At 39.4% G+C, this 23,423-nt stretch overlaps 1 protein-coding gene and 1 long non-coding RNA gene across 2 annotated transcripts; both read right to left on the bottom strand.

Annotated features, from left to right (window-relative positions):
- Positions 1 to 1,543: 1,543 nt before the first annotated feature.
- Positions 1,544 to 5,664, bottom strand: LOC117127376. Its single transcript, XR_004450349.1, has 2 exons — positions 2,127 to 5,664; positions 1,544 to 1,982 (listed from the first exon to the last, which is right to left on the bottom strand). It is a non-coding gene; the product is annotated as an uncharacterized LOC117127376 (long non-coding RNA).
- Positions 5,665 to 20,951: 15,287 nt separating this feature from the next.
- On the bottom strand, positions 20,952 to 22,918 carry LOC103833295 (cytochrome P450 83B1). Its single transcript, XM_009109384.3, has 2 exons — positions 21,960 to 22,918; positions 20,952 to 21,807 (listed from the first exon to the last, which is right to left on the bottom strand). Exons 1-2 carry the CDS (start codon positions 22,875 to 22,877, stop codon positions 21,190 to 21,192), a joined length of 1,536 nt encoding a protein of 511 aa, XP_009107632.1. The 5' UTR covers positions 22,878 to 22,918; the 3' UTR covers positions 20,952 to 21,189.
- Positions 22,919 to 23,423: the final 505 nt, after the last annotated feature.

The following is a 23,423-nucleotide window of genomic DNA, read 5'->3' on the forward strand; positions in this document are numbered from 1 at the left end:
AACAGAGCTCCCGGCTCCACCGTCACCAAGACGCCATCAGAAGCCCAGAGCTTCTCCATCTTCAACGAGAAATCAGCGGTTCAAAAATAGCGCCAGACCCCGGGCTGGTATAAGGGAACCAGTCTTCCCACGGGTTCAGAGTGTGGTTTCGGCCTGAGTGGAACTCGAGATCGCATGATTACTGGAGCGATCTCCTGCTTAAGAGAAGCCTGCTGAGAATGAGCAACTCTGGTTGACTTGAGTGCACTGGTTATTCCCCGACTTCAATGACGAAATCAAGCAAGAAGGGGCAAACTATTGGAGAAAAATACTCAGGTATTGAATTTCTCCAGACCCCAGGCAGGACACCGGCCTCCGGGACCTAGCTAGGAGGCACCCCGGGTCTCCGCTATGAGATACTTCGGGTCCGGCCCCAGGGACTGCCCCCTTCTCCCGAAAAAAGGAAAACTTCCGATAAGGCGAACCTTCCATATTTTCGAATATGGAAGAGTTTAACCTACTCCAACCGACTAAGGCCTGCCTTAAGAAGACTATGTAAAGGGAACTTAAACCCTAAAGCAAGGGAACAACACTTCAAGACTTAGGGATGAGAGTTAGACGGCTAGATCTAGGGTTTATACACCAATCATGGTAGTTCTGGCTTCTTTACTCAATAAAACATCTCTTCAAGTCTACTTATCTCAAACTATATACGAAATCTTACAAATATCAGCCTTGTCCATCATTCCATAGTACTTACAAAGATCCTACACAAAAATCCCCTAACAGAAATGATCTTTTCTTGTGGCAGCGTTGTGCTTCCTGTAATCTATGCACATCATGTGCCCAAAAACAGTCCTCATAGGGATCAGCTCGTTTTTATCGTTCTTTACCACTGTAAATCCTCCTTTCTTAGGAACCACATGTACCGGACTGACCCAGTTGCTGAAATTGGATAGATAATTCCTGCATCCAAAAGCTTTATTATCTCTTTCTTCACCACCTCTTTCAGATTTGGATTCAGTCTCCTTTGATGCTCAATAGATGACTTTGACTCGTCTTCCATGTGTATCCTACGCATGCATAAATTGGGAGAGATTCCTGGAATGTCATTGAGAGTATACTCAATAGCTTTGCGATACTTGCGCAACTTATTTAGCAATAAAGTTAATTCTACGCTAGTTAACTTAGCGGTGACTATGACAGGGTATGCGTTATCATAGGGGAAGGCGTATTTGAGTCCAGCTGGAAGTTGTTTTTGTTCAACTTTCGGTACTTTTTCCGAACCCCAGCTGTCCGATGCAAGATGGTGTCGATCGACACTGTCTGATAGGTATCGATCGACTTTTATTTCGAATTCATCATCTTCTTCCTTGTCAACACGCATGGCTTCCTTACTGGCATCCATTAGTCGAGCGTACTCATCGGCAATGTCATCAATACTGAATATGTTTCTTTCAGGAGCCATGACAGTATTCTCTAATGGATCGTTAGAATACATATCTATGAAAGTATATGTGAGAGTATCGATCGACAACAGCTTGAAAGTGTCTATCCACACCCCGTAGATCGATACTCTCATCAATGAGCGATCCAGCTTCCTTTTCATGAAGATCGGGTTGCACTTCTTCCAATACTTCCGCTCGATCTAATTCCTCCATTTCTTTTCTCAGATGTGGGGTGAGTTGTCATCCACTTCTCAATGTAACTATATTAACTGGATGTCTTGGATTAGTGTCAGTTCTTCCAGGTCCTTCTTCCCTGCTGAGAAGCCCATCGTAATGCACAACTTGGCTATCCACTTTCTTAAGATGAGCACTGAAACCTTCAAACTTCTCATTTAAACTAGAATACATGGAATCCAATCTTACATCGAAATTCTCACTCATTTTCTGCTGGCCTTTCAAAACTTCTCCAAATATAAATTCCACTCTGCCTTCGTGAGTATGTGCTGCCTCGTAGCCTCTTGTAAAGCTCATGTTTCTCTGCTGATCAGCAAATATCTGTTCATGAGAGCCAGTCTCATCGATGAGGTCTACTTTCTCTTCTTCATTTCCTTCACTTGAAAAGGCTGGACTCTCATCGGTAAATTTAACTTTCTCCTTTCCTATTACGAAAGCATGAACTAAATCTAATGTTGCTTTCACCTTACATATTTGATCTCCATTCAAATTCTCGGCCATCTTCCTCCTTTTAAGATCAGTCTTCTTGGCATTAGTACTAGTCGCTACATTTTCAATGAGCCTTGTAGCTTCTTTAGGGCTCCTGGTTTGAAATTCCCTTGACTTGCAGCGTCTAAAACTGCTTGGTATGTCCAATCAAGACCACTGCTTGGTATGTCCAATCAAGACCACTGCAGAAAATATTAAGCAGCTGAATCTCAGGAAAACCATGGTGTGGGCACTCAAGTTGGTAACTCCGGAATCTTCCCCCAGCATCCTTGAAGGGTTCACGGGCACCTTGCGAGAATGTTAAAATATTTTTTCTCGCTTCCCAATATCTTTCCTCATCGAAGAAGTTGTTAACGAAAGCGCTCCTAATCTCTTTCCAGCAAGTTAAGGATCCATCTGGTAACTGATTCAGCCATATCATGGCTTCTCCTGCGAGGGAAAATGAGAAGAGCTTGCAGCGACAGTAGTCATCGTCCACCATGTCTTCCAGCTTTTCGATGTGATTATGCGGATGTTCCGAAGGGGATCCATGGAATGGGATTTGACGTACCAGGACAAGAAAATCGAGATTAAGCTCAGATCTTACGTTGTTTTCTGGTAGTTTAATTTCTGACCTATTGGAATAGGTTTTTATAGGATCTAAGTTGTCTTGCAATGGCAATTTATATTTCTTCTCATTAAATAAAGTTGTGTTAATTTTACCAGGGATTGCAGCCCCCTGTTCATCAATGATTTGGTTTGTTGTGTTGCATTTTTGACCTTTTGGGTCTCCTAGGACTACTTCCTCATTGTTCAAATTAGTAAGTAAAGACTTACCTGCTTCTGGGAGAGTACTGTCGATCGCGTCTAAAAGCTCGGTGTCAATGACATGTCTATCATACTGCCGATCGATGCTCATCCAAAATACACATTCTTCTAAAGTACATGTATCAGCAGGGAGAGAAGAAGAAACAAAACTTTTAGCTCACAAAGAAATAAAATCTAGACTATATTCTAAAACTTAATCTAATGGTAATAAGAAAGAGTCCCTGGGAATGGTGCCAAATTTGATATCACTCAAGTTACCCTAAGGAGTGACTTTACTCTCTCAAATAACATGTTCAGTTGTAGTACTTAGGGATCGAATCCATAGAGACTCTAGAATTACACAATAGATTTGTAGTTTTTGAAGTAAAGCTAGATAGAAATGTTTTTAACCGTAAATAGACTAAAGTTTGCTGAACAGGGAAGTTGTTCGGTTGGTTGATTGAGGTTGTAAACAATTAAAGGTAAATAGCTAGATTCAGGTAAATTCTCAGGTATGATAAGTTTCTTTTCTTGTGGTTTATCAGGGATTTAAGAATATTAACTGTTCTCGAACTTAAACTTAAGTTATAATCTATCAACTCTCGTATGTATAGATTATCTAATGCTTAGACCTAGGAATCCAACTCTCGTAAGTAAATCCAAGATATAAGTTTAGGGTTATCAATCCTAAGCTTAGCAGTAAGAACAACTAGATGAAGAAATAATTAAATCACACAAACAACAATATAAATTTAGCAAACCATAATTCACCCCTTGAAGAACCCTAAATCTAACAAAAGAACTACTCAGACATATTCATAAGAAGCATTATTGTAACGTCCCGGTTCCTAGCCCAAAATTTTCTTAAGGAGAGCCCATTAAGACTGCAGCCCATTAGGGTAAATGACCTAAGGTTTCCTCCTGTTTCTATAAATGAAGCTGCCTCCTCTTACTTTTCTCTCATTCTGAAACTTGAGTGAAGCTCTGCAGGAATTTATAGAGACTAGGAAACCCTAGCCGTCAAGCTTCTCTTTTCCTTTTCTCTCTTCTTCTCTCACGCCTCTCTCTCTCTCTCTCCCTCTCTTTTCTCTTTCCGTTGGATATCTTCCTCTCTCCTCGCCGCGAGCCCCCCGAGAGCTAGCCGAGCCGCCGGTGGTGGTGGTGGTGGTCGTCCAAGTGGTGGTGGGGTGATCGTCCGAGTGTGGTGATGGTGGTTGTAAAGACCCTCACGAGCGGATATGATTTTGGTCGACCAGAATTAAAAAATCCCGCTCGACCAGTTCGGAGTTGGTTCGACCAGAATTAAAAATAAAAATCGACCCGGTAAATTATTCTTGATGGGACTGTCTCGAGGACAAAGTACCTACTCTTAATGGTTCTGACCAAGTGTTAATTATTATGGTCAAGTTTTATCTAAGCTGGACGAGAACCGATGGACGGGAAACATTTTATCGAAAACTGGTCTTGAATACTTTCAGTTGCTTGCGAGTCATGTGCATGTCATGTGCTGCCTGGCTGCTTGCTTCCTTCCTGACCTGAACATGTGACTTGCACCTTCCAGCTTGCTTGCTACATTAAAGTCATGTGAGTTGCACACCTGCTTGAAGTTTCTTCATGGAAAGGAAATGACATTACTTCATGGGAAGGAAAGTGTGATTCAGCACACCACATGTCTCATACTGATCTGAAACTTTTGTCCTTTCTTGCTGACTCTTCTCCTGCTGTTTCCCCTGTCATTTATTACATTGTCCTCTTCCTGGTCGAACTCATTCATCTCAGAAACAAGAAAGAAAAATTCAGAGAGAAAAAGAGAAAGAAAGAGAGAAAAATCTGTGAGGAAAATACATGAAAAATTCAGAAAAAAATAAGAGAAGAGAAGGGAGCTTGGACGACCCTTTCTCACTATCTTGTGACTTTAATCAGTGAGTATTTGTGTGGTAAAGAGTTGGAGATTTGGTGTCCTGAAGTTGAGAATCACCCATGTTCTTCAGCCTTTGATTTTAATCGGTAAAGATGTAAGCTGTTGTGTGGATCAGTTTTATGTGAGCATTTCTGTTGGATTGACTGCGGTTCAGTTTTGTTCTGATTGAGTCCGACATTTTCTTGATGTGGTACTGATTAGGTTTGGCGTGGCGTCATCTTAAAGTGGAGTATCAGTTAAGTTCACACAGTGTTTGATTTGAACCGGTAAACTGTTTTGCCTTTTGATCCAGATCAGTTTAGATTGTAACCAGCTGGCTGAGTTGTTTTTCTTCCTCTCTGGATTAATTTCTTAATCCCTTGTGTGGATTTATATTAGTTCAGTTCATTTTCCCCTAGCATCTAGACAACTTAGCTGAAACGATTTATGTTTGAACCGAACTGAAGCTGCCTTGAACTTGCCTTAGTAGCTGTCCTGAGTCTTGAACTGTGGGATTGAACCGGACTGATTAACCGTTGTTCCAACCGTTATGTTATTGGTACAGATGGTCAAGGATAGTGTTCGGATCAGTCGGATTCTTGTGGTGATTTTAAATCAAGAATATTCCAGAAGCCGAGTGTGATTAGCTTGAGCTCGAGTATAGTCTTCCTTAGCCAATCTCATAGAATCAAAGGTGAGTCTAGATAGATGATTGATGAGTAGTGAATGAATATTTCTTGATTGAACGTACTGATTATAGATGATTGATAGGCTTTGTCTCTTGATCAATATTGAATTGGTAAGGTGTTTACTTAGTGTAAACACTTATTAAATATTTATGAATGATCATAGAGGTTTATTCCAAACCTTAGTACTTGTTCTCAAGTACTAATACATATGTATAGTATTAAATATAATTAAGTATGGAAGTATTAATCATGTGAAGTCTTATTATAAACCTGTCTTCCAAAATATTCCCGTATGACTGATGATTACCGTGAATTGGTCCTGCGATATGGAACAAGGTCACGAAGACACGATGATGGGGTCGCACCCTGGAGGCCGTGTAACTGCATGCAGCGTTAGATGTTCAATTTTTGAATATCTGATGGCGATGATGGTGATGCTAACTCGCTAGACTCGTTTAGCCTTTGTGGTTTCTCGGGTCTGGTATATATATATATATATAAATATGATTATATGAATGATATGAGAGACGGGAATAGGAAGTGAGGTATATGATTAGATTCACAATGATGGAAGAATATTCCTTATATATAAATATCCAGATATGGAATATATTTCCACTGCATACAAATGAAGTTGATTGCTTTAGATATTATTAATATATGTTGGGGTGCGGGACTAGGCTCACTGAGTAAACTAGTTACTCATGACTCATTTGTGATGCAGGTAACCAGTAGACGGGAAACTTTACTCTAGGATGGGAAGGAACATCATTAGCCAGCGGTAGTTTTATTATCCTTGCAAAGTCATTTTGATATATCTTATGTATAGGATTTGTAGACCGAAAACCTCGAGGTTAATTTATAACAAATTTTGAAAGATGCTTCTAAATGATGTATAAAGAATGTTTTTAAAGTACGGGTTCTATATGATATTAGTCCTTGTCCGGACGAACTAACTATCGGGTATTGCTTTTTCGGGTTGAAAAGCCTAGAGTGATATCTGATAGGAGCGTTGGTGTTCTTTGGTTGTTAGTCTAAGGTGATCGGAAGTATTCTGAGAACCTCGGATCGACCATCGAGGAACATCGACCGTGTCATTTCCGGTCATCTACGATCGGGGGTGTCACAAAGGTGGTATCAGAGCATGGTTATATGATGCTAGAATGGGACTTGTTTCAAATGTTTTTCGAGTCAAAATGAGTCGCAAAGATAACTAGGATATGCTGGCTTGTTCCTTCATTTTAGGATAGATAGTCATGGGTAGTTACCTAACAGTGATCTTTCATAGGAGAAGCACCAAGACAAGCTTGAACGTGTGGACCGTACGTATCGATGTTGCTATCATCATGCTCGAGTTTTCTACCCTCATGGCTGGGTTCACTATCGTCGTTTTAGGAGTCAGTAACGTCATGCCTTCCTGCCGTTCTTTTGAGTTCTAGTGGGGATGCCAATTCTTTAGAGAGATATATAGGACAGAATTGATACATCGAATACATCTCCGGACTCTTGTGTTATCAATATCAATCTTATGATGAGCCGTACCAGGACCAGAGCCGTACAATCCTGAATTGTTCATCATTTGTTTTAAGCTTAGAATTGATAGCTCGACTTTATTACAAGATGGTAGAAGCACATGAAGCATTTTGTTTGCAATGAGATATCATGAAGCTTATGATGCAAAGAAGAAGCAGTTGGGACCGTAAGATACCGAAGAAGGACTAAACCGTTCGAGGTATACTTTGGTTTGAGGCAGATTTGGGAGTCAACACTCAGAGCAGAATATTGACGTGGCCGCTGTTCAGAGAATTACAAGAAGGATTTGGCAGCAAGCTATTTGGAGATGAACGCTATGAGTTGTTACTCAAGAGTCAAGAATTACTTCAAGGAGTTGAGATCGAGTTGGAAAGATATCAAGAGTTCAAGAAGTATTATTTCTACACAAGGTATGGGACCGATTGAAGATTTAGTTTATGGAGTTGGTACAGTGGGATGTTTCCACCAAGAGGTTCAAGTCGAGTTAATCATATAGAACAATTTAAGCATCGAGATATGTGGTCGAGTGAATTTCATTCATCGATTATAGTTTGAAGAATAAGCCAAAGATCATACAGAAAATCTTTGGGAACTTAGCCAAGAATTTTGGAGAAGATAAAAGACCATGGAGTTTCAAAGCTTCGAGGAGATGTTAGAGTATGACGTGAATGTTAAAGAAGCTATTATTTCTGAAGAAGTTAACCAAGTCATGCAGACCGTTTATTTTCCAACCGCTGCAGATCAAAGATCAGTTTCAAGAAGTGAGTTAAGTAAGTCGTTGGGGATGATTTTGGGTGTACATTTCTTCAGATCAAGATCGAGGACCTTGAGTCGTTATGGTTGTGACTAGCACAGACAGAATGGTCTTGATTGTTAAAGTTTGGGAAATCTTGGAACGTTTGCATCATTCGCGCTTTGGTGGTTCTTGTGAAGAGTTAGGATTTTAGGTTACCTTTCCTCATGAAGGTACCCGATCTATGTTACCTATACCTAAGATAAGACTTGTTGAACTTGTTCGCTTTTCCTTACCGTTAGTCCACATCCAAGTGTTAGGCTATTTGGGTAGAGCCTACACTTTATGGTTGACTGGACCGTCAAAACCCCTGAAAGGTCCAATCACAGGTTTGCTTCTTATCCCATTGTGTGTTGTGTGCATTTTTAAAATTTTATGAATGATTGAAATTAAAAAAAAAATGTGAATTGTGATCAAGGTGTCGTAAGAGACCTTGCCTATGGATGGAATTTTCCGTCCATATTGGGTTTGATTCGGGAACCACACGTAGTTGTAGTTCCCGAGTATTATCATAGCTGTAAGTAGGATTCACTTTAGTGAATTCAAGTACCCGTTCTTATTCTTGGAAGTGCTGGCTACCAGTTAAAATTTGTGGTATGCCTTTCCCCATTCCATAGTACTTCCGTTAGAGCGATGTGTTTCTATCTAGACTGAGATTGACTATCTAGTTACCGAGCTCAATTAGGATGTTGAGGAAATAATTTTTTTGGAAGAAGACTAGTCGCCAATGGCCTACAGTGGTATTCTACCAAGTGTTGGAGCATCGTTCGTATCAGTCTTGGGAGTTGAAGACCTTTTGGGAAAAGGTGAAGATGTGTATTCCATTATCTTGATCATTAGGGAAAGAGAAGATAACAAGGATATAGTGAACAATCAGATAGCTAGAGAATTTGAAGTTATGCTTAAGGAATTGGAAGAGTTGTTGCTATCTAGAAGTAAGCTGTTCAATATTCTTGTTCAACCTGGATTCACTGCAATAGCCTAGGGATTTCACCAAGTGGTTCTTGTCGAGTTCTAGTAGTAGTTAGAAGATTATGAAGAGGGTTTCAGATAGATCAGAAGTGTAAAGAATACAGTAAGTGAAATCATTCTTGGAATAGGTGAGTGTGCGTATTTGAGAGTAGCACCCCTGGTCTGAATCATGTTGGTGTGATTGATCGTGCATGTTCTTGTTTGATTGTTGCACGGTTAATCAAGTTAACATTGACCAGACTGGAGATGTTACTTTCACGTATGGCACATCACCTAACGTTCCAAATTTCATGTTGCTGTTATGGGAGAAAGCCAGATAGAAAATGTTGAGATGTGATAGTCTACAGAGACAAGTTTGTTAGAAAAAATATGCAGACCGCAGATCACAAGAGTTGTGCAGAGTAAAGAATTTGGTTTTCTTGAAAGTGGCTGCTCAGAAAAGAAAGGATCGGTTGGGGGAAATCAAGGAATCAACCATGAGTTGTTTTGATATGGGCAGATGAAGATAATTTCAAAGCTAATATCCAGAACTCCTTTCAGAGACAGTGTTCAGTAAAGTGTGTACATCTATGTTTTCAGAATTCAGGGACGAATTCTTTTGAGGAGGGAAGAATGTAAAGACCCTCACGAGCGGATAGGATTTTGGTCGAGAAAAATCCCGCTCGACCAGTTCGGAGTTGGTTCGACCAGAATTAAAAATAAAAATCGACCCGGTAAATTATTCTTGATGGGACTGTCTCGAGGACAAAGTACCTACTCTTAATGGTTCTGACCAAGTGTTAATTATTATGGTCAAGTTTTATCTAAGCTGGACGAGAACCGATGGACGGGAAACATTTTATCGAAAACTGGTCTTGAATACTTTCAGTTGCTTGCGAGTCATGTGCATGTCATGTGCTGCCTGGCTGCTTGCTTCCTTCCTGACCTGAACATGTGACTTGCACCTTCCAGCTTGCTTGCTACATTAAAGTCATGTGAGTTGCACACCTGCTTGAAGTTTCTTCATGGAAAGGAAATGACATTACTTCATGGGAAGGAAAATGTGATTCAGCTCACCACATGTCTCATACTGATCTGAAACTTTTGTCCTTTCTTGCTGACTCTTCTCCTGCTGTTTCCCCTGTCATTTATTACATTGTCCTCTTCCTGGTCGAACTCATTCATCTCAGAAACAAGAAAGAAAAATTCAGAGAGAAAAAGAGAAAGAAAGAGAGAAAAATCTGTGAGGAAAATACATGAAAAATTCAGAAAAAAATAAGAGAAGAGAAGGGAGCTTGGACGACCCTTTCTCACTATCTTTTGACTTTAATCAGTGAGTATTTGTGTGGTAAAGAGTTGGAGATTTGGTGTCCTGAAGTTGAGAATCACCCATGTTCTTCAGCCTTTGATTTTAATCGGTAAAGATGTAAGTTGTTGTGTGGATCAGTTTTATGTGAGCATTTCTGTTGGATTGACTGCGGTTCAGCTTTTTTCTGATTGAGTCCGACATTTTCTTGATGTGGTACTGATTAGGTTTGGCGTGGCTTCATCTTAAAGTGGAGTATCAGTTAAGTTCACACAGTGTTTGATTTGAACCGGTAAACTGTTTTGCCTTTTGATCCAGATCAGTTTAGATTGTAACCAGCTGGCTGAGTTGTTTTTCTTCCTCTCTGGATTAATTTCTTAATCCCTTGTGTGGATTTATATTAGTTCAGTTCATTTTCCCCTAGCATCTAGACAACTTAGCTGAAACGATTTATGTTTGAACCGAACTGAAGCTGCCTTGAACTTGCCTTAGTAGCTGTCCTGAGTCTTGAACTGTGGGGTTGAACCGGACTGGTTAACCGTTGTTCCAACCGTTATGTTATTGGTACAGATGGTCAAGGATAGTGTTCGGATCAGTCGGATTCTTGTGGTGATTTTAAATCGAGAATATTCCAGAAGCCGAGTGTGATTAGCTTGAGCTCGAGTATAGTCTTCCTTAGCCAATCTCATGGAATCAAAGGTGAGTGTAGATAGATGATTGATGAGTAGTGAATGAATATTTCTTGATTGAACGTACTGATTATAGATGATTGATAGGCTTTGTCTCTTGATCAATATTGAATTGGTAAGATGTTTACTTAGTGTAAACACTTATTAAATATTTATGAATGATCATAGAGGTTTATTCCAAACCTTAGTACTTGTTCTCAAGTACTAATACATATGTATAGTATTAAATATAATTAAGTATGGAAGTATTAATCATGTGAAGTCTTATTATAAACCTGTCTTCCAAAATATTCCCGTATGAATGATGATTACCGTAAATTGGTCCTGCGATATGGAACAAGGTCACGAAGACACGATGATGGGGTCGCACCCTGGAGGCCGTGTAACTGCATGCAGCGTTAGATGTTCAATTTTTGAATATCTGATGGCGATGATGGTGATGCTAACTTGCTAGACTCGTTTAGCCTTTGTGGTTTCTCGGGTCTGGTATATATATATATAAATATGATTATATGAGTGATATGAGAGACGGGAATAGGAAGTGATGTATATAATTAGATTCACAATGATGGAAAAATATTCCTTATATATAAATATCCAGATATGGAATATATTTCCACTGCATACAAATGAAGTTGATTGCTTTAGATATTATCAATATATGTTGGGGTGCGGGACTAGGCTCACTGAGTAAACTAGTTACTCATGACTCATTTGTGATGCAGGTAACCAGTAGTCGGGAGACCTTACTCTAGGATTGGAAGGAACATCATTAGCCAGCGGTAGTTTTATTATCCTTGCAAAGTCATTTTGATATATCTTATGTATAAGATTTGTTGACCGAAAACCTCGAGGTTAATTTATAACAAATTTTGAAAGATGCTTCTAAATGACATATAAAGAATGTTTTTAAAGTACGGGTTCCATATGATATTAGTCCTTGTCCGGACGAACTAACTATCGGGTATTGCTTTTTCGGGTTGAAAAGCCTAGAGTGATATCTGATAGGAGCGTTGGTGTTCTTTGGTTGTTAGTCTAAGGTGATCGGAAGTATTCTGAGAACCTCGGATCGACCATCGAGGAACATCGACCGTGTCTTTTCCGGTCATCTACGATCGGGGATGTCACAGTGGTGGCTGTATGGTGTTGTGGTGGTGACCAGATCTCGTCTCTCTCTTATTTACTTGTTCCAGATCTGTTCAGATCTCCTCTCCCTTGTCTCTTGTTTCCAGATCCGGATCCAGATCTAGGCTAAGGTTGAGTGTCTCGAACCCAACTTTCTCTCATGATTTTGTATACTCCTATATGTTGGAGTTAGGTTTGATTAGACCCTGTTTGAGAGCTAGGTTGATAGAACACGTTTATTGTTAGGATGATAGATGAATGAATCACGATGCATAAGAACCCTCATACTGTTAACGGGACTTAATGAACTGATTTATGTTGTGGTGATGTTGATTGGTTGATGGGTGATGCTTGTATGTTTGGATGTGTAGTCCCATGTGTTGTTTGTGATTAAAGCTAGGATGCTAAAAAGAAGCGAATGCTAAGATGATAGATGAGTATTGATTGTTAATGTTACTGTAAGTAGACCTTGAGTGCGATGTGTATTGTGTGTGACACCGATAACGGGTGGCGTCTAGTGAACGAGTATGAGTACGAGTCTAAGTGTAAAGGAATGAGAATAAGAGAGTGAAAGTGAATGAGAATGAGATTGGATAAGTGAATGATGTTAAGGTTAAGCATGAGTTTGGGGAATCATATAGGATAGAGGGCGTACGTGGATTAGCTCTACGCTAGGCACCCATAGGAGCTGTGGGGTAGTGTCCCGTTGGGGCACCCACAGGAATATGGGGTAGTGGTCTAGCAAGAGCTACCCACGGAGAACGAGAAGACGAGCCAGCCGCGAGAGGCGGGATATAAAAACGTGCATTGTAGATGTCCTTAGTTCATGGTCGGGTACTTGGGTGATCATATAGAGTTTAGAGGGCGTACATGGGGTAGTATTTCTACGCTAGGCACCCATAGGAGTTGTGGTGGAACCCACAGAAATATGGGGTAGTGGTCTAGCGAGAGCTACCCACGGAGAATGAGAAGACGAGCCAGCCGCGAGAGGCGGGATATAAAAACGTGCATTGTAGGAGTCATTAGTTCAAGGTCGGGTATCGGGGTGTTGAAATGGAGTTGGTTAAGTCTATGGTTTGATGTGTGAGGCAATGAGTGAGATCATTGTATTGGTTGATCGCTAGGTTGTTAGAAATGTATAGAATGGAGAATGTTTGGAAAAGAATGATGATGATATGAAATGTTAAGATGCATTAACTGATTGTAGTGGCTAGTCAGCCCTAGTTCCCGCATGGAGTATAGAGTGTCATGCGGGCAGGCTGGTCTAGAGTTGCTTCACTGAGTAACTTGTTGCTCATCCCTCCCTTTCCATTTCCCTGTGCGCAGGACTGTAAGTAGAAGTATATGGATGTGGGTGTGATGGTATTTCAAAGAAGGTTATGCGTCCGTTGACTCTTAGGACCAGTAACGGAACACGTAAGGTTGTCTAAATGAGTAGACATGTGTCCATAACGCCCTTTCGATAACCCCGGTCGGACGCCGGGGGATCGGGCTGTTATAATTATGATGGTCTAAATAATACTGCAATAGAATAATAATAATAAAAAGACAAAGTAGAGTAAAGAAAAAAAGGGAGTTCAAGATTTTTCCTCTTTCATGGTGTTCAGAGATTTCTCTCTTCAATCTTATGCTTTCTCCCTCTAGTATAGTATGAAGCATAGCCGTCAACAATGGCTTAGAAAGAGAAAAATAGGGTTTCAGGTAGTCCAGGGGTATTCTGGTAATATGTGGTGACTTCTGGGCCTAAATTGGTCACAAAATAGGCTCGGCCCGTCTTTTGGGATCACCGTCGATTGACACCATGGGCACACTGTCGATCGACGTTCCTTCATCTCCTTGACAGCTTCCTTTCGCGAGGCAGACTGACCATTCTTCAGTAAAATAGCCATAACATCTGATCTAACCGTTTGATTGACCTCAAACCAGTGGCATTGGAAATATAACTCAAAGCTCTATCTTGTATCAAAGAATGGGCTCAATCGCACCGTGGTAAGGTTTCCATCCATAGCTAAACATTTCAAGCGTCTTTGCAGTTATGCACCTTAAAAAGCTCCATAATCACCAAAGTTCTCCAAAACGTACCTGAAGCTGAAAATACTCTAAAAGAGACTCCAGAATATTTTAATAGACTCTAAAAAAGTTATATACCATAGTCTAAATGTGGTAAAATCTATGGTATATCAGTGAAAGTATGCAAATTCACCATTTTTCGTTCTTATTGTGTACCACACCAGCATTTGTCAACAATTTTGGGTATTGCAATTCTCTTATTAACCCAACATCCAATAGGTAACAGACTTGATGGCGTATCACTTTGCTGCGAATTTATACATTTTCTTCCTTACTGGTTTATGTTAAGGGTCTACTTACAGCTTCTGCATGATGATTTTTGGGTCTATGTCGGGCATATCCACATAGAACCAGGGGAAGCAATCAGAATTAGACAAGATGATATATATGTGAATCCAGAGGTGTCTGCTGTAAATACTATAAGATTGCAGTCATTCCTTTCAGAGTTGTTTGATAGAAGGACGAGAGTTCTTTGGTCTCCTTTTATTTCATTTATGCCCCATGTGTAAGAAATTTGACGACTTGGTGAAGAGTGGAAAGCATGACTCCCATGTCAGTGATCCAAGGGCGTTGATATCACTCAAATTACCCTAAGGAGTAATTTATACACTCTCAAATAAGAGGTCGAGTTGTAGTCATTAGGGATCAAATTCACAGGGAGCTAGGGAACCTAATGGATCTAATATGATTTGTTAAGTAGGAAGTTTTTAAGATTTAAAATATAAATTTATAGTTTTGGTTGAGCAAGTAAGTGCTCGATTGATTGGTTGAGGTTTTGGTGCTTAAAAGGAAATAGCTAGACTTAGGGTTTCTATTTAGGAAACTTGGAATTATAATCCTACAGATGCCTAATGAGTTGCATGAATGATAATGTAAAGCTCAACTGTCAATTCAACAAGTCCATCAGCAATGGCATGTTTGAACTCGTCTATTAACTAGATCTAATGACCCAAACAAATGTGTTCGATCAATAGCAGTGTTGATCGATAATCCTATAGGGATATCGATCGATACACCTTTCGCTCTGTCGATCAATTATCCAATATGAATCTAGATCGACGCGCTTCTAGTTAAGCTTTATGCACAGGTTGAATAATGCTTACTAAGCTCACTAGATCAGCTCTCGCCTTACTCTTAGCAAGAAACTTAGCTCAGTTAGAATGTTTTCAGGATGAGAATGAAGCTCTCGCTTTTATTTATCAATCCTAGGGCAAGTTCTAGGTAGCTAATCTAGAAACATGCATTAATGAACAATCCTAATGACAATTACTACAACTCAGCAATCTATAGTTGGGGCTAATCTCTCATAACCTATTTAAACGCTAAATCTAAAAGTGGAACTACTCAGACATGGCCAAGCAATTCATGAAAGCAATTAGGTTAGAAAACTTCATAGAATAGTAAAATAGATATTAATAGAATTTCAATCACAAATTATAACTTTGGATCATCTCTCCAATCTATCACAATCCTAAAACCTTTTGCTGAAAGTAATAACACTAAAAACACAGAAAAGCACCCCTTTGCCTCTAACATGGTGGCAAAGCTTATATAGTTAGGTTAAGACTCGTCAGGGGTAATCTTGTAAATTGGTGAAGACTTGGGCTTCAAGTCGACTGTGACCAAACGGGCTTTCTGCGCGCTTTGCTGTTGATCGATGTTCAGGTGTGAACATCGATCGATATTCCTCCTCCAATATCGACCGATGGTCGAGCTCGATGGTCATCTTGGGTGCTTGCTCCAAATATTTCCAAAATGCTCCAAAATCATCACTTATCTCTAAATCACTCCTGATCTTATAAATATAATAAATAGACTCTATAATATAATACTACATAGTAAAAATACCTATAAACCATGGATGAAAATGGGTCAAATCCATGGTCTATCAGGCGTCCCACGATCATATTAATAGATGTCGCACAATTTATTGCCAGAAATTTAGTGGACATGTTTACTCCTTCGTATAGACATGGAGTGCTATTTTGCATATTGTTTGCTTGACCACTCCATTGAAGCCCATGAATAGCGTGATTTTCCGGATCAAGGCACCCTTCTCCAGTCCTAGATCATTGTAGGTATCCCTGAATATTAAATTAGTGGAACGTCCACTCCACTAATATCCTCTTCACTAAACGATTACTACCGTGAGTGACACAACCATGATATCATGGTGTGGAGGGAGGGTTTTCTCCTAATTTTCAGTCGTGATGCTTATTACGTCGATTCTAGAGTAGTACACTTAGCTTCCCGGTTATCCCGACCATTCTTAACACTTTTAGTACTATTTTTATCAGCTTCATGTGTGATGCCACTAACTTCAGAGCCATCATATATCACATTTTATTACCATATTGTGGTGTTGTGTAAATCAAGAGTAACTAGGGCTAGGTGATTATTTGCTTCCTTTCTATTAAGCAGGTTTTTAGCTCTAGCGAAGAGAAATTCCAAGATGTATCCTTTTTTTAGTAATTTGTTGACTTCCATGTTTAATGAGGTGCAGTCTTATGATTGTGGTCATTTTGAAATTTGCGCCATTTATTTGTATTACATAATGATTTTAGCTCTCTCATTTTCTTTAGCCGCTTGATTTAGCGGGCTATCTACCTCATAACTTTGAACAATTCTGATTTTGAGATAGACAGATTTGATATGTCTCGCCATTTAGATAATGCCATTCCTTCAGCATTTTTTATGGGATGATGGTGATATATATGATAGGTTTTCCACATGCTACTTTGTTTGGCTTGTGATAGGGTTTATCTTCTTCAGTGCTTTTCTCATTTTTATGACTAAAGATTCCTGATTTTGGGAGAGCTTAATTCAGGATGCCCAATCCTCATCTCATTTTTCTTTTTCCCATGCTCGAGATAGAACATTCTACATGGTTCGACACATATATTTAGTTAATTACTTCTACGGATTACGCCGGACAGCATGCCTCTCTTGAAGTCGGAGATGGCTACACGTTACATTTGGGGATGATTACCTTTTCTTGGTGGAAACACGCTATGTAGTTATGTAGAGGTTCAACTATATGCTTCAGGATTTCATATAAACCGTCGTCTGTCTTTTCCATATTAATGATTCTTGCGAACTGTTCGAAAAATGGTCGGCCAAAGCTGTGAAGGAGTGTATTGGGCCATTGTGCAAATAGATGTACCATTGCAGAGCGGGTACGCTAAAAGTTGATTTGAAACCCTTGCACATGGTAACCTCCCAGATTTCTTTCGGGACCCTTGTATTAAGCATCATTTACTTAGACTGGGCCACACGATTATCAGGATCACTGGTACCATCATATATCCTTAAGCTCAGAAAAGTAGAAATTTCATCGGAATCTCAATCAGGGGGAACTCTCCCAAAAATGGAGTATCCGCATAGGAATCTAGGGTGCTCCGTCTGATTAGGGAAGCGATGCCAAGGAGTCTTTCTATTAGCACATGCACTTTTTCAAATTTCTTAGAGAAGACCTCTTCCAAGTAGGCATTTTTTCCTGATTTCTTAGCCACACTTGTTTCCTGCATGTCAGTGTCTGTGTCTATATATGAGGTGTCATCATCTACAGGAAGGTTAACACAGTCCATTTTTGCGATGGTAACTCCGTCAGATGGATCTTCATTTTTCGAAGGGGTTCACGAATTCACATTCTCTACTCCGGTCAGGATGCCTAGGGGTTACATTGGTCGAGAATGATGTTCAAATATATGGCGTGTCCTTCTTCCAATGTTGATGGATGAGTTTTATCCCCGAAGAACTAGGTTCTCAGTTTTGAGTTGTGATAACCTATGCAGTCTTTCCCAAAACTTCTTAGAGTATCCTTACATCCTTTCCTTCATGGTCTGGACTTCCGAAATGATTCCAGGGTCACCCGCGAGGGTATTGTTTTTTTTTATTTTGTGGAATTCATCTCGGTGAATTGTGTGTGAAAAGCTTTGAGATGAGCAAGCAAGTCGGGATCGGCCATGGTAGCTAAGGGTTGCTATGTTCACTTTTAGTCATCGTTGCATAGTCCTAGTTATCCCTTTTCATCTAGTGCCAAATTGTTAAGGTATAATACAAGAGGGTTTTTGTGAAACTATGGAAAAAAGGAATAAATCAGGAAGAAGAGATTAATTGTTTTATTAATTTTCTGAGATGGAGTACAATGTATCTGTATATAAACCCTAGTTCTATATGCCTTCCTATAAGGCAAAAGGGATTAATTGTCTATCCCATTCTTCTATGGTTTTTGAGTCTCTTTTATCGATAGTTACAGTCGGAATATATGTTAGATTTATTCATATCCTGAGATATGGAAAGCTTATCATTTATCTGGATGTTTTCCTTTTTTACCCCAAAAGCAGAAGGAACACGCATGCAAGAGGCGGAAGATGACAACAAGAGAGGAAGGTTGGCAACCTGTTTTAGGCATGTGATTTGCTTCATGGATTAAATATCCCCAACAAGCACATACCCAAAAAGGAATCCTCTATAGATGGAAGCCTCTAATAGGGAGGGGTGGGTAACGACCCGCTCCCCTGCGTCTGGCCAGGGTTCATAGTGTGGTTTCATGGACATGTGTCTACTCATTTTAGACATCTCAATGTTTCCCGTTATTAGTCTCAGGACTCTGGACGTACACTGCCTTCGATTATGAACATCAACCTAACCATATCCATGACTTCTACTTAAGTACATTTCTTCGGACATGGGAAATGGAAATGGAGGGAATGACTAAATGGATTACTCAATGAATTGGTTCTAGACTAGTCTCCTTGCATGAGACTTTATACTACTCAATGTGAAACGAGAACTAACTAGCCACTGGAAATCAAGCCATCAATTGGTAATAACATAATAACTAATAGACCAATCGAATCAGCAATTCCTAGACATAGGCTCGACACCACACAACCTAAAATTTAGGACCTCGTGCACGCACACAATCGTCCCCCACCATGGCGGCTATTCTGCAGGGCGCCCAAACCGGTCTACAAACCACACATCTTACGTAACTACCCACTCATGGCCCGTTGGCTCATCTGGCACTGTCCACCATGTGGTCTCAATAGTCATTTATGCCCATAATCGGCATGACTCAATCCTATTAGCTCTACTCTCACAACTTATCACAGCATAACACAACATCTCTTTCTAGACGCTACCCATTCTAGGTGCCACACATTTAATTTATTCTCATTCTCATAATTCAACACATTCATTTAGACGTCACCCGTTATCGGTTTCACACGCAATTTAGTTTACAATCAATACAAGCATATTTAAGCATTCTACTATCTTGTTCATTCCATTTATCTATTAACATAATCTTTAAATTCTTTCTAGCATCCTAGCTTTCAACAAACAATCATAACAAGCAATAACAGAAATCGTTGACAAAATTAACAATTCAATCTCTCACATCAACACAAGTCCATTAGGTCCTTTAAGTAGTATGAGTATTCTTATTCAATATGATACATGCATCTAACAACCTGACAAGCATTGTGATCTACCAACCTAATTAGCAAGAAAGTCCAACCAAACCCTAATTCCCACATCAAGCAATATACATAATCATTAGGAAAACTATCTTCGAATCATCTCACCTGGAAGTAGATCTGATAGAACTCGAGAACAAGGAACCATAGCAAGCAACAACCAAGCACTCCAACTCGGCTGGTGGCTCGGGATCGGTGGCCGACGGCTTCTTTGGTGGTGCACGCGGTGGTCCGGCAAAGAGATATAGAGAGAGAGATCAGCGACAAGGAGAGAGAGAGATGGTTGCGTGAAAGACAAAAATAGAGATGATGGCTAAAGATTTTGGTCTCCAGAATTCTCTGCATGGCTCCGCTTAAAATTTGTGATGCAAGAAGAGAGAAGGGGACTTCTATATTTATAGGGGAAAAAAGAAAAACCCTAGGTGTATTCCTAATGGATCTAATGAGATTTCATTTAAACCTAAAAGGGTTTGAGTTTTGGGTCGTTACAAGATGCATTACATATCTCGTAATTAGGACATTTGTTTATTTACTTAATCCTAAGAAAAATTTTGGGTTTAAATTTTGGGCCGTTACAAGGTGCATTACATATTTCGTAACAAGGATCTTTGTTTGTTCTTTGGACACATTAATTGTTTTCTTTGTTATATCTATAATATTAAAAGGGAAGGAGTCTTAAAAAATCTAATTAAACAAAGTTGTTGGACCATTTCATTAGACTTAACTATTTATTTAGTTTTACCTTATATTTCTCTAACTATAAATACTTTACATAATTTAAATAAACTCATTTATTACTCTCACATAATCATAATTACTCTAACAATAAATTCTCATGAATATATGACAGATTATTCAAACATGTTTACACATGATGTGATCATTACCACATATAGTTTCATTAATAGTATAAATTTTTTTAATGGTTTGGTTATGTTTAATAGGTATATACTTTGTATTTTAAAATTTTAAGTATTCTTTTATTCCTTAGTTTGATTTTTATTTTTCTATTCCAAAGATATAGGATATGCTCGGCTATTTATGAAATTTAGCTTAATTTTAGGGTTTTTTCCAATTTAGTACGGTTCAATGCACCCGAGTAAATGTATCCAAACATATACATTATCTTATATAGAAAGTATATAAGAAGAATTTATTTAATTTTAAAAATAAATCTGCGTTTTCTAAGCGCGGGTCAAAATCTAGTGTTATGATTAAATTATACATATATATTCGGAGTGATATGCATGAGTCTATGGATTACGGGTCCAGCGTCTTATACCTTTTAAAGTGATTTTCATGTACTCAATCATTTTTCTTGTCTTTTTTAGGTGAAACTGGCGAATAGATGACATCCGCAAGAACTGGTGTCATGGGTATTTTTCTTGGGTTTTTTTTTTTAGTTACGACATGGATTTATTAAAATTTGTTGATTGACTCTAATGAGGGAAAAGATGTTCTCAAAAGATGATGAGATGGGTGTTACACAATTATTCCGAATTCGAAGGAACCTTGCACATAGGGGGGTACATTATTTAATTTTCTAGTTTGAAAACACGATTACATTATTTGTTAAACATAAAATCAAGCGAAAAATATAGTCATGACACACAAACCGAAAATTTGCCGTACACTGGAAAACAACCATTGTCGCCATATCTACTAGCAGAATTCTCCTAATATATTATTGTTCGCCACACCCCATCACGCCTGATCAAATGTGCGTCCTTGGTGCAAGGACGAGGTGATCTTTCTTATGCATAGCGAGTCCGGTCATGACGTCCATCTTTATGTCCTCAGGTTTAATCCCTTTCGGTAGGCTCCAATCGAATCGGTAGAGAAGGTTAGCAAAAGGTATCTCTACCATTGCGACTCCAAGATGCATAGCGGGGCACATTCTTCTGCCTGACCCGAAAGGTAGGAGCTCAAAATCTTGCCCCTTGAAGTCCACTCCTTTCTGCTCGTTCATGAACCTCTCTGGAATGAACTCATTAGGGTTGTCTCCCCAGGCGGCTGTGTCACGAGAAACCGCCCATGCGTTCACCTGAATGATGGTCTTCGCCGGAATATCATAGCCACCTATCTTCGCGTCTGCTATGGTTTCTCTATGTAGAAGAATTGGGATGACTGGTTCGAGACGGAGTGACTCCTTGATGACGGCCTTCAGATAAGGGAGATTGGGGATGTCTTCTTCGGAGACGTATCCTTTGTCACCGACCACATTCCTAACTTCATCTTGAGCTTTCTTCATTGCTTCAGGGTACTTTATAAGGTAAGTCATGGCCCATACTACCACTGCTGCCGCAGTGTCAGTTCCCGGTACAACAATATCCTGTTGAAATTGGGACAAAGTTATTTTTAAATCTTTCATCAAAAGTAAACCTATAAACCAAAAAAGGCTGACCTAACAAAAGAAAGGAAATAATAATAGTTTCACTTAGAAAAAATAGCATTTAGTAATTATTGAGGGACTGAGTTACGAACCAATATCATGGCCTTGACATTTTCGTGGGTAAATTTGATGGAGAAAGGTTGATCTTTGTAGATCTGCATCAAAAGATCAATGAAACTCTCCGTCTCAGGTTTAGGACGGCTAGGGTCAAGAGTCTCATCGAGAAGTTCTTGAAGGTAAGTGTCGAGCTCCTTGAAAGCTCTCTTGAGACGCGCATTAAGACCAGTGAGATTGTCAAGAAATCCGAAATAAGGGAAAAGGTCGGAGAAAAACAGAGTGCCCAAAAGGGCTTGAGTCTCGTACAAGATGTTTATGAATCTCTTCATCTCGGTTCCGTACTCGTTATACCGCTTACCAAAAGCTTGTCTACAGACGACACAGTTGGTGAAGGACAAGAGAAGCTCACTTAAATCAACGGTCCCTGATTGATCAGCGGCTTTGTAGATCTTGTCCATCATACGTTGGCACTCTTCTTCTCTAACGGGTCGGAAACTTGCGACGCGATTTGGGCTGAATAGGTTAACCATACACATCTTCCTCATCTCACGATAGTACGCTGTGTACTGTCCGAAACCAAGCTCACGACCTTGATATGACATCGTTTGTTGCCCCTTCAGGAGAGGACGAGCGGTGAAATTGAGGTCCTGGGTCTTGAGGAGTTCCTTGGCTAACTCAGCCGATGAGATCACTGCAAGGCGGCGTCCACCGATTTTCATTGTGAAAATTGGACCGTAGAGCTTGGAGAGACGAAAGAGGAAGTGTTGGGGGTTAAATTTCTCCATCTGGTGGAGGTTTCCAATAATAGGAAGACCTTTTGGCCCCGGAGGCAGCCGGAGAGATTTCTTCGTGGAGCTCCGAAGGAGGAAGAAGGCTGCGACTGCTACCATCGCGGCAATAATCAAGAAGAGATCCATTTGTACTACTGCTTGTTTTTGGATATTTTCTACCATTGCAAGTGATGGTCTGATTAAATAGGAAGGCTAAGTCGTCGCTTACTTTAGAGGGTTATCATTTAAAATTTTTTTTTTTTTGGTTGGTTGGTTGGTTATATTTGTTTTGTTTTGTTTTGACGGGTGACAGAACTTGCGTTGTTTTTAAAACGTGATTTTAGTAGGTGAACTGGCTTCTTTGTCTCTAATATGCATAGTGAGATACATTTTTAAATGTAAACAATTTCTGAAAACAATCAGATGTAATTATCGAGATCATTTTAAAATATGAAAATATCATCATAAAATGGATTTGAGTCTATATAAAATAGAACTCGATAAAAGAATTTTATATAATTTGATATGATATAGCAAGGTGATTGCATAACCTTTTAACCATAAATATTTTAACCATTAATTCATGTTGTTTTTCTTTATACATAAGGAGTTGACTGGGTAATTTTTTCCTTTGAATACATACATATATTGGAATATAATATCGAATAAGTTAAAAGTTATTACTGAAATCGAAAATGAAAAACTTAAGAAAATATCAAATTTAGGTTT

The sequence above is a fragment of the Brassica rapa genome, chromosome A08 (genome assembly GCF_000309985.2).
Source record: "Brassica rapa cultivar Chiifu-401-42 chromosome A08, CAAS_Brap_v3.01, whole genome shotgun sequence".
NCBI lineage: Eukaryota > Viridiplantae > Streptophyta > Magnoliopsida > Brassicales > Brassicaceae > Brassica > Brassica rapa.

What these genes read in the sequence shown, in the direction of transcription:
- LOC103833295 (XM_009109384.3), bottom strand. Translation starts at nt 22,877, where the DNA reads ATGGTAGAAAATATCCAAAAACAAGCAGTAGTACAAATGGATCTCTTC. An exon ending in ATGTCAAGGCCATGATATTG is followed by an intron (nt 21,808 to 21,959) that starts GTTCGTAACTCA and finishes CAATTTCAACAG; the next exon opens with GATATTGTTGTACCGGGAAC.